The sequence below is a fragment of the Monodelphis domestica genome, chromosome 1, assembly GCF_027887165.1.
Source record: "Monodelphis domestica isolate mMonDom1 chromosome 1, mMonDom1.pri, whole genome shotgun sequence".
Lineage (NCBI taxonomy): Eukaryota > Metazoa > Chordata > Mammalia > Didelphimorphia > Didelphidae > Monodelphis > Monodelphis domestica.
This window is the reverse complement of record NC_077227.1, coordinates 311,552,580-311,566,490: the sequence shown is the minus strand read 5'-3', so window position 1 is coordinate 311,566,490 and position 13,911 is coordinate 311,552,580. Positions and strand designations below refer to the sequence as shown.

The window sequence follows — 13,911 nt, the reverse complement described above, 5'->3', positions numbered from 1 at the left end:
CTTTTTGTGTTGGCAAAGAATTGGGAATTGAGGGAATGGCCATCGGTTGGGGAATGGCTGAACAAATTTGGCATATGATAGTGATGAAATATTAGTATATTGTAAAAAATGATGAATAGGATGATTTCAGAAAGCCCAGGAAAGACCTACATGAACTGATGCAGAATGAAATAAGCAGAATCAGAAGAAAATTATACATAGTAACAGCAATATTGTGGGATGATCAACTGTAAAAGACTTTGCTACTCTCAGCAATATAGTGAAGAAGGACAACTCTGAAAAACTTATGCCAAAGAATACTAACTCCTCCAGAGAAAGAACTATTGATGTCATATTATTTTTTTACTATAGTTTGTTTTTGTTTTATATGAGTATTCTCTTAAAACAATATTGAAATTTGCTTTACTTGATAATATGTGTATAATGCAGGTCAAATTGCTTACCATTCTTGGGAGGGTGCAGAAAAGGGAAGGAGGGAGACAATTTGAATCATTTGTAGTATATGGATAGTTGTTATTACATGTAATTGGGAAAATAAAATATCTTTGAAAATAAAAAAAGGTTAATTTGAATTATTAACATCATTTCTCATTTTCTTAAATCTATATAATTAACATAATAATAAGTCTAGACTTAATTTATTGTGTTTACTGATTTATGAGGTAGAAGGGCACATATGAAATTTAGCAATCAGCTCTAATTAATTTACATCAACTAGATCCGGAACACAACTTGGATTACTATTCAAGTAAAAGTTAAAGTAGGGGGCCTCCGAGGTACTTTTCAATTTTGAGATAGAATGATTAAATAATTTTGTTCCAGAAAGGAGTAGGATGTTGCTATGCACTGACAACACAGTATAGTTGTCCTATCAACATGGGAAGTAAGAAGAGAAAGGGGGGGCAAGGGAATAGGGTCACTCCCACAACAAATGGCCACAGTGGGGAGGCCCCGAGTTGCAAGCAGTTTGTGAGGAAAAGATTTTGGAGGCCACACTATATGGCTAGTCTCAGGCTAGAATTAATCAGTTAACACCTATTAAGCACCTACTAAAGGCCAGACACTGTGCTAAGTATTAAATACTGAGGATACAAAGAAAAGTAAAAGACAGTTCCTGCCCTCAAGGAAACATGCAAATAACCATGACAACCATGTACAAACAAAGCTATGTATGGCTTAAACTGGAGATAGATAACTGACAAAGGGAAGAGATCCAATTTAAGGGGGACTGGGCAAAGAATGAGAGAAAAGGAGGTCGAGGTGTCTATTGTAGACAGCTTTCTTATGAGGGATGATGGCTAACAGGGATTTTTGGATCAAATGAGAGGTTTCGGTAGACCTAGGCATGTTTGTGGGCAGTAGGCAGCAAGCAGCAGAAATGAAGAGACTGAAGATTTAGGAGATAATAGGGACGAGAGAGGAGAATAAGGGATAGAATGGGATCATCTGTGCATGTAGAGGGGTTTGTTTTGGAAAGGAGTTGGAATAGTTATTCTTTTTGTTTGAAATATCATCTAAGGCTGGCATTGCCCTAATTTTCGTCTTTTACTTATTGGATTCTAATAATAACAACAGCAATGTTGGTTAGGGAGTGAATAGAGTGAAAGACCTCGAGTTAGGCAGACCCGAGTTCAAATTCGCTGTGTTATTTATTATCTGTGTGATCCTGGGAAAATTGCTTAACTTCTGTATAAATTCAGCTTCCTCATCTCTAAAATGAGAATGATGGGCTTTGCCTTCCTGTGTTGTCTTGTAAGGATAAAATGAGATAATGCTTGGGAAGCACTTTGCAAATCTTTAAGTGCTATATAAATGCCAGCTATCATCATTAAAAGCATCATTATCATTATCACAATTTCACTATCATGGCAAACCTATCATTGCACCTTCAATACTGCTAGAGGGCTTGGCTTCAAAGAGAAATGGAGATACACAGAGGGAAGGAACGGCAGGAGCCAGCTAGTCAGCCAAACTACCGAGGTCTGGAAGCCCTAGAGAAAGGGCCAACTGTCTGAGGAGGGAATGGAGGGGAAATAGGGCAGAGAAATACCAGCTCAGGACCCTGGATTCCAACACCGAAGGGGAGGGGAAACAGATACGAATGTTTTTTGCCTAGTGAGTCCACTAGGCAGGACTGGAGCTGTGTATGAAGTCAAAGACCCAGAAACAGAAGGAAAACCAGGAGGGAAGAGTCAGCCACGAAAGGGCAAGTCTCCTGTCATTGACCAACAGAACTAGGATTAAGATAACTATACTATTTTTAGGATACTGGATAAGGGAAGAAAGAGAAAATTATAGTTTCCTTTTGACACCAGAGATAGCGATAGGGAATTTAGGCCACAGAACTGAGGGAGGGACAGCAAAATCTAGGAAAAATCCAAGGGCTGCTTGCTGGAAGAAAAACAGACAACTGACTTTTCTGGGCAAGACAACAATTGGGAGGATGGATTGAAAGCCACTCTTCTGTGTTCTGGGGTGGAATGTATTCAGGCAGAAAATACTAGAATAGTTTTGAGTGGCTATTGAAGAAGAAAGTAGGCATAAGCTGGCATCTTGGCACATTCAGGCTCTGTGATTTCAGAGGCTGCCTTCATTGCCATAATAAAGATCCATCACACAAGTGAGGCAACAATGTGACAGGACTAAATGTTCTTAACTAATGCCTTCCTTTCCAGACAGGAATTTTCTCCCTTATAGATCTCACTTGCATGTCACCGACTTAACCTGACTGCCCAGAAATCGGCTCCATGCCCTTGCTCTGAACCAATAAGCTTTTGACCCAGGCTGGCACCTTAGTGGATTAGAGGAAGAACCGCTAAGCAAGATCTGGTCCTTGTGTGTCCATCTGTGCTGATGGGTATTCTAGGACAATATAGTTCCCCACTACTGCCATGGAAACCTTTCTTAACATGTGAGCAGTATAATACAAATAAGTGAATGATTGAAAAAGTATTTGTTAAGTATTTACTATGTACCAGATATGGTACCCTCTGGGTTGCAAATGCGAAGGCAAAGATAGTCTCTCCTTGAGGAGTTTCCAATTTATTAGAATAGTCAACAGACATGAGAAAATAGTGGCTAAGGAGGGAGATTTTGGTCTGTGAAGTTTGGGGATGATAAGTGGGAACAAAAAGACACAAAACCCCTTTCTTGGCACAACTGTTGAGTTAATGTGATCGTGATTTAGGTACTGGAAAGGCAGGGATGGGAGAAGCAAGGTCCCTGCTGAGAAAATGGGAGAGGAGTTAGGGAGGAAAGGTTTTTTGGACTGGAGTTTTCTTTTCCTTTGATGCAAGGTGTTGTGGTTAGCACAGGAGGACTTTTCAACCATATATTGTTCTCAAAATAATATCCTCACACATTTGGCAAATAGGGGAAAAATCATGAAGGTACAGTCTCAAGTTTCCTGCCATGCCAGGAAGGCAGGGACAGAGATAGAGATAGAGAGAAGAGACACAGAAACAGAGACAGAGACTGCTGTTCCTTTATCACCAATGCCTCCCTGCCTCCCACAAAGTAGGGAGAATTAAGCCACTTGAATCAAATGAGTATGGTCAAGCATATACTATGACTGCCAGGACATGGTATGGTTTATGTTGGGACCTGGGCTCATTTTGCTCTAGAGCTGCACATTGTCCACTTGAGGAACAGTGTTTAGATCCCCTGTGTGTAAAGCCAGGGAAGGCAAATAACAGGCAGTGAAGGGGTCTCAGAAGGCAGGAAGGGACAAACGGAAGAGCAGAAGCCCTCAGACATTGTTTCTGCCCGGAAGCTTGTGTCCCCTCCACCACCCATTCGCACCTGGAAAGCTCTTAATTAAAGAGAAGCAGTCCTCACTCCTTACCTTTTTGAAGAACCCATTTTGTGTTCAACAAGCCAGTTTGCAAATTCAGGGGAATTACTGGCAGGCCAATTACTGATATAATTGCAGGACTACACACCAATTAACCACTTTACTAGAGATTTCCCTTAAAGTCATTCTCAATCAGTCAGTCACCAAACAGTGATTAAGGTCTTCTGTATGCAAGGCCCAGGGTAGGTGGATGGGACAAATTTGGAGAAGAGGCAGCACCCCCCCTAAGGCTTTTTTCAACTGTCCAGTCGGGGCAGGGAACAGGGGAAATGCTACATCCAGAGCTGGAGCAAGGCGCAGAAAGTCCTGGTGAAACTGCCATAGGACAGCTGAATTTGGTTGATAGACTGACTGGCAGGCCTAGAGTGATAAAATTAAAGTTGAAAAAAGAATTTATTGACAATATAACCCTTTCATCCCAGATGGGGAAATGAGAGTCTGGAGAAAATGGACTCAGGGGCAAAAATGGATAGCTCACTCACAGGACCTGCAGTTGGGGAGATCTGACAAGTGGTGTGACTCTGTCCAAGTCACTTAAACTCTGTCTGCCTCAATTTCCTATACTGTGAAATATGGATAATAATAGCACTACTTCTCAGGTTTGTGGTGTGGATAAAATGAAAAAAAATCACAAACTCTTCATAAAAGGAACAGATGGAGACTGAATGCGGATTGAAACTTACTATTCTTCACTTTATTTCTTCCATGAATTCTACTCTAGGGTGAGCAATATATCTCTTGTTTTGCAATATGATGAACAGGAAAATATGTACTATAGGATAATATATATAATATTAGCTGTTTTTTTGGGGGGAGGTGAGAGGATTGGGAGGGAGGGGGAAAAGAATGAGGCAGATTTTTATACATAACTGATGTGAGAATTTGTTTCTCTTGGATAAGCTTATTTATAACAATAGGTCTTAAATTATTATATGTTATATATTAAAAAAATAAATCTATGCTTTCAAAAAATACCTCTCCATAAACTTAAAGTATTGTAGAAGTGCTAGCTGCTAGTGCTAGAGTAAGAAATACTTGGTTTTAAAAGGTATAGTTTACAATTCTATCTCTATGTATGAGCCGTATGAATCCTATCCCTAATGACTGAAACACTCTCTCCCTTCTCCTGTACTCTTAGAATGCTTGGCTTCCTTCAAGGCTCAGATGGTGGACCACAGACTCCATAAAGCCTTCTCAGATCCTCCCAATACTCATTGTTCAAATTCCTACATCATATACTTATCTGAGTATATGTGTTATTCCTTGGTAAACTGCCAGTTCCTTGTGGGCAGAGACTTATTCATTTTTATCTTTTTTAACAGACTGGGTCTCCCCATTGCGTATGAACTAGAAGTTCAGGATCTACTTACAAATCTAATTCTACTACTGCTTGACATCAGAAATTTAAATCATTCTGTTTAGGACATGGTCAGTTTGCCCTTCCTTATGTGCTGTGAAATTTAGATTACTCCACCCTACTTAGATCCTACTTTATGGTGAAGATAAAATTGTAATCTTCTGATTGAACAATAAAGGTACTTAGTTCTTACTTTATAGTAAAGCTAGAACTTTAAGCTAAGTCTATTTTTAGATCTTACTACAAAAAGGTGGTAAGTAACTATAAAGGGTAAATTAATCACAAAAAGGTTAAGTAACTAACAAAAGGTGAACTTAACAAAGAAGTGTTAAGTAACTCAAAAGATATAATCTAATCAAAGAAGATGAGAACTAAAGAATGGGCAGTCCTGGAGAAAAGCCTCTGATGTGATTGGTAGACGTGAAAATTGAGAGGAGGGGACACAAGAGTAAAAGGTCTATATATTTTGCATCATTTCCTAGGGTCTAGCTCATATAAGAGTATTGGTTTTTAAGAGCTGGAGGGGACTCTATAGGTCATTAAATTCAAACTCCTTATTTTACAGATAAATAGGTAAATTTCCTAAGAGTAAATTACATAGCTATAATCCAAATCTAGCATTCTTTCCCTGATAATAAATTGCCTCACTGCATGGAAGCTTCATTTGAAACTTTTCCAGTTTTGTAGGACTTGTCAATGTTTATATTCTGTGGTGCAGCCTTTGAAAACTAAAGACTACCTCCATTTACAGTGAAGACTTGAATGAAGTGGGGATCAGAATATATATCACTCTCCAATGCAGATGTAGACAGATGAAGAGGCATTCAGCGTAATTAGATGGTCAAGGTACCTCAGAGCTAGGAGGGACCATAGGCCATCTGGTCCAACCTCTGAACCAAAGGAGAAATTCTTAGAATGATAAACTAGGGAGTGGGGCAAAATCAGAAAGGGAGGAGGAAGGGAATAAAGGAAGGAAAAATGCATTTATTAAGCACTTACTATATGCCAGGTCTTGTACTAAGTGATTTACAAATATTATCCTATCTGATCCTCACAACAACCTAGTGAGATTGGTGCTATTCTTATCTTCATTTTTCACTTGAGGAAACTAAGGCAAACAGAGGATTAATGATTTTGCCTAGGTTCACACAGGTCTAATGGACTCCAAGCCCAGAGATACCATATCACCTAGCATCAGGAGACTGGCAGTGGGCGTAAGAGGTCTGTGAGCATTGGGCTTTCACATTTCTTTCCCAAAGCAGAGAAGCAAGAAAACAAATTAGAGTTTTCTCTGAGGTAAATGAATTAATTTAGCAAATCTTTAAGGAAGACCTTTTCTATTCTGGCCTGTGTGTTGGACTATGCTGAAGGAAAGTAGGATCATAGAAAGATGAAGATACTTTAGGGTTATCTAGGCCAACCCTCTCATTTCATATTAAATGGGAATTGAGGACCAGCTCTAGGTCATATGAATAATAATGGATGTGAATCCAAGACCTCAGATGCTATTTCTACTGCACTTTGATGTCTCAAAAAATGTCATCATGGATTTAGACTTAGAAGGGATCTTAGAGTAGGTGCTCTTATCCCCATTGTTAAGAGTAGAAAACTAAGTCCTGGGGAGACTAAATGACTTGGCCAAGGTCATTTAGATAGTAAGTAGCAGAACCAGATTCTAAACCCTTCATAAACAAAATTCCTAACTTCTGTCTTCAAAGACAGAAAAATATAGTGCAATAAATAACATGTACACCCAGATTATCAGTAGTATAAGCACTTTGTGATAGAGGCAACCAGAGAGGCACAAATGAAGTATCACTACCAGATAGGGGCTTCTGAAAAAACCCTGAAAGGGTAGAGCAGAGTTGGAGAGCAGGGACTCAATCCCCTAGGCTTGATGGAGAAAGAAGATCGTGACCAGGCTTGAGAAGCATCTTCAGGGAGTTCTTACTTACAGCAGCACCCCTGGAATGGAGGGCTAGAAGAATCAAAGCTCCAGATCTGAAAGGGACCTCAGAGAACATCTATTCTAACCCCTTCATTTTACAGATGAAGAAGCTGAGGGCCAAGGAGATTAAGGCAGTGGATAAAGCCCTAGATCCAGAAACTTTAGTACAAATCTGGCCTAGGCAAGTGACTTAATCTCTATTTCTCTTGATTTGCTCTTCTGTAAAAAATGAGGATAATATGACTAATAGGATGAATTCAGAAAAATCTTGAAAGACTGATGCAAAGTGAAGTGAGCAGAACCATGAGAACAATGTATACATTAACAGAAATATCATATGATGATCAACTGTGAAGGACTAAATCATTATTAGCAAAAATAAGACTCCAACAGAAACTATATGGGACTCATGATGGAAATGCCATCCACAGCCAAAGGAGGAACTGTTGGAGTCTGATTGATGGCAGATCAAAGCATGAGTTTTTTATTGTATATGTAATGTCTCTTCTGTCACAACATGAGTAATATGGATATACGTATTGCATGAAAGTATTGGGTTATAACCATCAAATTATTCACTGCCTCAGGGACGAGGAGAAGGCAGGGAGGAAGAAAAAGGAATCCTAAAATGTTAGAAAACAATTGTCAAAAATGGTTTCTGCATGTAACTAACTAATAAATAATACAAATTTAAAACTGGGGCACCTACCTCCTAGGGTTCTTGTAAGGATCAAATGAAATAGTACTTATAAACTACTTTGACATCCTATACCATGCTGCTTCCAACTGAATCAGAGTCAATCAATGCTTGTCTGAAGCCTATCCCCAAGGTGTATCAAACTGTATTCACATCAGGGGTAACAATGCAACTTAGCAGAAGACACAAGGCCCATTTTTTACCTGCCTCTTAGTTTTCTCCCATTCTTATTCTCTCTCTCTCTCTGTCATGATGTCAGAGCATCGTAGATTTCAGGTGCTTCTTAGTCCCATTTCCTCTTCTTTCTCTTCTTTATAAACATAATTTGGAATAGGCTAAAAGTGCACATACTGACTCCAATGGCTATTTATTCAGCCTTTTTTTCTATCAAAAACATTTACTAAAACCCTGACAGAGGTGCCACAAAAATACCTCTAAAATCAAACTATAAATGTTGCTGGGACCTTACAGAGAGGTTCAGGCATTATAGTCACAGGAGATCCCCTCAGATTCTAACCTTTAGACTCACAGACTTTGGTTTTATCCAGAGCTATAATGAACTTTATAGTCTGGTTGCAACAGCTTAGAAATGTCAAATTAGAAGACCATGTGGACTGCTTGAGGCTGTACAAAGAAATGATAGGTGGCAGCAAGATAGGAGACAGAAGTATATAAAGCTGACTGCATTCCCAAAATATTGCCATGAGAGGCCATTTAGTCAGTGGCTAACAAGTTCTTGCACCTTACTATCCTGGAAATTATCCCTGTATTTTAAAGAAGCAATAACATTAATAAAAATAAATTAAAGTTCACAATTATATGGTTTTTAATTTTTACAAAGCACTTTATTCCCAAAAGCTCAGTAAAGTTGGTATTGTGAGCAGACAGAATTGGCCAGCAAATATTCCTACTATGTTCCTTTGCTAGGCTAGTATGGATAAAAAGACAGAAAAGAAATAGTCCCTATCCTCCAAGAACATGAGGAAAAAACAAATGTACACATGAGTATAAACAATATATATATTTATATATAAATAGGGTGATTTTAAGTGTGCAGATAGAAGAGCAAGAAGGGCTATAAAGTGGCCTTGAGCTGAGCTTTTAAGAAAGAATTGTAAAGGAAGAGCTGGGAAGAAGGAATATTAGAGGAATATTGGAATAGTCTATACAAAGGTTTAGAGACAAGGGATAGAATGTTATGTGTAATGAACAGTAAGCAAATTAGTTTGACTGGGTTTTAAAGTATGGATCATAAGGAAGGGGGGAAGTGAAAAAAAGCCCTATTTGTTAAGCACCTGCTCTGTACCAGGCATTGTTGCTAAGCATTTAAAAAATATTATTTTATCTGATTTCCACAACAACTCCAGGTTAGTTGCTATTCTTATGTCCATTTTAAGGTTGAGGAAACTGAGGAAGAGAGAAGTTAAGTGACTTGTCCAGGGTCATACAACTAGCGTTTGAGGCTAGATTTGAACTGAAATTTTCCTGACTGTAGGCTTAGTGCTTCATTCACAGCACCAGCTTGCTAGGGATTAACATGTATTAGTCTTTAAAAAGATAGGGAAAATGAAGTTCTGAGAGATTTTGAAAGCCAAAGAGTAGAGTGTTTTTTTTTTCTTTTATAGGCAGTAGCAGGGAAATGACATAGTTAGACTATGTTTTATAGTTATAGTTATGTGGAAGATGGTCTGGAGTTGGGAGAGACTGGAGATAGAGAAATTGATTAGGGGATTACTAGTATAGAAGTCCCCTAGAATCTCAGGTATTTGGTATCATTATAGTTCCTGGGAAATAAACTGTTTTGTGCTATTGCCATTGATACAACCTAGTTCCACAAACATCATTGGTGATACTTTTACTGCCCACTGTACTCTTCCAGGCTCATCCTAAAATTATGAAAAGAGAATAAGCAATTTGGTAAAATAGGAGCAAAAAACACTGAAGAGAATAACACCTTAAAAACAGCTTGGTCAAATAGTGAAAGAGAAATGAAAATTCAGTGAAGGGAAGAATTAAAAAAAAAAGTAGAATTGGCTAAATTGAGAAAAGGAGTATAGAAGCTTGCTGAAGAAAATAATTTCTTAAAACTTAGAATTGAGCAAGTACAAGCTAATGACTTCATGAGAAATCAAGAAACAATAAAACAAAATAAAAAGAATGAAAAAACAGGAGAAAATATTAAATATCTAATTGGAAAAACAACTGAACTGGAAAAAAGGACCTGAAGAAAAAATTATAAATTATTAGACCTCAAAGTCATAATAAAAATAAAGCCTAAACATATTTCAAGAAGTTATCAAGGGAAGCCACCCCAGTAGTCTAGAATTGTAGGGAAAATAGAAATAAAAGAAATCCATTTGTTATTTCCTGAAAGAGATCCCAAAAAGAAAACTCAAGGGAATATTATAGGCAAATTTCAGAATTCTCAGATCAAGGAAAAATATTGCAATCAATCAGAAAGGAATATTGTGGAGCTATTTTAAAGATCATATAAGATACAGCAGCTTCCACATTAAAGGACTGGGGGTGGGGTGTTGGAGTATGTTATTCTGGAAGGCAAAGGAAGTAGAATTTCAACCAGGAATAAACCTAAATAGCATAACTCAGTTTAATCCTCTGGGGGTTGAAATAGGGAATTTTCAAGCATTCCTGATGAAAAGAACAGAGCTGAATAGAAAATTTGACTTTCAGATACAAGACTCAAGAGAAACATAAAAAAATAAACAGGAAACATAAACCATAAGGGAATCAATAAAGTTAAAATATTTACTTATTATATGGGGAGATGATAATTGTAATTCCCAAGGACTTCATTATTATTAAGGTAGTTAGAAGGAGAATAGACAGACCATATAGATATGAGGTGATTATGATAGGATGATTAAAAAAAATAAAATTAAGAGAGAGATACTGAGAGAAGAAGGTAGAAAGAATGGGGGAAATTATCTCATATACAAGAGGTATGAAAGGAAGGGCTTTTACAATGAAGGAGAAGATGAGGGAGATGGCAGTCAGTGCTTGAACCTTACTCTCAGAATTGTCTCAAAGAGGGAATAACATAAAAACCATAAAAATCTATTTTACCTTACAAGGAAGTAGGAAGAGAAGAGTATAGGAGAATGGGAAGAAAGATAATAGAAGGAATGGAAGATTAAGATCAGAAGCAAAGCAGACTTTTGAGGAGGGACAGGATAAAAAGAAAGAGACAGAAAGAGAGAGAGAGTTAGAGAGAGGCAGACAGAGAAGGAAAAAATAATATGGGGGAAATATGCAGTGATAATCATAATTGTGAATGTGAATGGTATGAACTCACCCATAGAATGGAAGCAGATAGCAGAATGGATTGAAAATCTGAATCCAACAATAAGTTGTTTACAAGATACACAATTGAAACAGAGAGGCACATACAACAAAAATAAGGGGATGGAGCAGAATCTCTTCTTAACTTTCTAGTCTGGTTTTCAATCTCATAATTCTCCAATAATAGCTCTTTTTAAAGATATCAATGACTTTTTGCTAAATCCAATGAAATTTTCTAGATCTTCATCCTTAACCAGTTTCTCGGCATCCTTTAATATTTCTTTTTGATACTTTTTTCCCTGGATTTTTTTGTGGCATTATTTTCTCTTCATTCTCATCTGTTCTATCTGACCACTCCTCATTTATTTGATCTTTATTTAGGTCATGTCTGCTAATAGTGGATGTCCCACATGGCTCTCTTTTCTACTGCTATATACACTTGGGAATCTCATCCGGTACCATGAATTGAATAATCATCAATATAAAGAAGATTTTTAGATCTGTTTGTATCCCCTAACTACTCTCCTAAGCTTCACTCTCACATCTTCAACTGCCTATTGGCAAACTTAAACTGGATATCCCATAGACATTCTGAACTCAACATATCCAAAACTGAATTTCCCCATTCATCCAGGTTTGCAAAATTAGTGTCATCCTTCACTCGATAATATCTTTCAACTATATATATATATATATATATATATATATATATATATATGCGCTGCCATAAAGTCTTGTTAATTTATATTTATAAAATCTTTCATATACTCCCTTTTCTTTCCTCTAAAACTGTTATCACTCTGGTGCTGTTGAATTGTTTACAATCTATATAGGAAGATGATAATTATAATGTATAAAATATTTATAACAACCTGTTAGTTATTCCCCTTTCTAGAAATTTTCTCCTAATTAAGTCTATCCTCTACTCAGCTGTAAAAGTGATCTTCCTAAAGCATGGGTCTGATCATGCCCCTTTCTATGGAATAAACTCCAGTGATTCTTTATCACTTATAGGATTAAATATAAAATTCAATGTTTGGTGTTCAAGCCCTTCATAAGATGAAGCTCTTTTAACTTTCCAGTCTTTATATCTTATTTAACCCATGTGATCTGGTGATACTTTCTTGCTCTTCCTTGCACAAGATACATCATCTCCTGATTTTAGACATTTTCTTTGGAGGTCCCTCATTCCTGGAATGCTTTGTCTCCTAAAATCTACCTTTTGGCTCTCTTGGTTTCCTTCAAGTTCCAGTTAAAATCTCACCTTTAACAAGGAACTTTTCCTGGTCCCCTTTAATGCTAATGTCTTCCCCCTGTAGGTAATCTCCAATCTATCCTATATATTTCTTTTTTGGATATAAATGTTTGCATGTTACTTATCCAACTGAGTCCTGTTAGGGCTTTTGCCTTTCTTTGTATTCCCTGATACATAGTAGGCATATAATTACTGGTTGTTGGCCAACTCTTAATATTGGGAATATTTTTATTTACATAAATCCTAAATATACTTCTTTGTAACTTCTTGCTGCTAGTTCTGTCATCTGGAATGAATAGAACATCACAGTAATATTCTTTATAAATACACTTAAGCAGGCTATAAAACAAGGCCCTTTTCCCATGCTGATGCACTTGGATTTAATGTTCTGTGCTAGTGAATGATTTTCCACAAGGCTGGCCCTGCATGAATAACTCAATAATTTTAAAGAGAAAGGAAAGGCTCTGTTGTCACTAACTTCAAGGCTAAACTGAAAATAAGTAAGAAGTATCCATTCAGATCATTAGAAGCTGAAAGCTATTTGGACCTGGCCTGAAACTATCTAAGGAAACCATCTGTTCAGAGGGAGACCAATTCCTCAGAATCAATTCTAAACAATGTAGAACTTTGGTTATATGACAAAAGAACAGACTGTCCCAAATAGAAGTTGTCTTCCTATGGAATTTTAGATGACTCAGTCTATTAGAATGGAGGACATAAGGACAAGATGTGATGCAAATGTGAGAGAGATTTGAGGCAGATATGCAGGGGAAACAGAGCTGGAGAAAGAAATATTTAATGGAGTGGAATATGTTGGCAAAGAGAAAGGAATGGGAATTTGGGGGGCAGAAGAAAGAAAGATAAGAGGAAAATAATGGATATAGGGAGAAATATCAGGAGCAAGGGGGAAAGATGGGAGAAATAAAGTTAGGGACAAAAGAAGAAATGAAAAAGAGTGAGAGAAAGAGGAAGCAGAAAAGAGAGGAGGAAAAGGGAAGAGAAAGAGAAGATAGGAAGAAGGTGGTTGCAATTTCCTTTTTGTAATAAAAATAAAGAATTGAATTATCATTACATGCAAATATATGAGGATTTCACAAGTGTACCTGAAGGCTTGGCTGAGACTTCTGCATATCTCCCCAGCTTAGAATCCAGACTTGATCATGAGACTTGTCATAGAGCAGCTTAGCTGGTAGGGAATCTACACCTATGGCCTTGAAAAAAATGAAGCAAGATTCTGGTCACTGTTGACTTAGAAATCAACTTTAGAAACTAGGTGAGGAGGGGGGCAGCTGGGTAGCTCAGTGGATTGAGAGCCAGGCCTAGAGGGGAGATCCTAGGTTCAAATCTGACCTCAGATACTTCCCAGCTGTGTGACCCTGGGCAAGTCACTTGCCCCCCCCCCCCATTGCCTAGCCCTTACCACTCTTCTGCCTTGAAACTAATACACAGTATTGATTTCAAGATGGAAGGTAAGGGTTTAAAAAAAAAAAAGGAAACTAGG

General features: G+C 37.6%; 1 protein-coding gene across 1 annotated transcript in view; it reads right to left on the bottom strand.

Annotated features, from left to right (window-relative positions):
• FSTL4 (follistatin like 4) overlaps positions 1 to 13,911 on the bottom strand; it is an 857,042-nt gene that overhangs the window by 13,222 nt on the left and 829,909 nt on the right. The window contains exon 14 of the mRNA XM_007473404.3: positions 13,514 to 13,621. Coding sequence (XP_007473466.2) covers positions 13,514 to 13,621 — 108 coding nt within the window. The remainder of the gene's footprint in view (positions 1 to 13,513; positions 13,622 to 13,911) is intronic.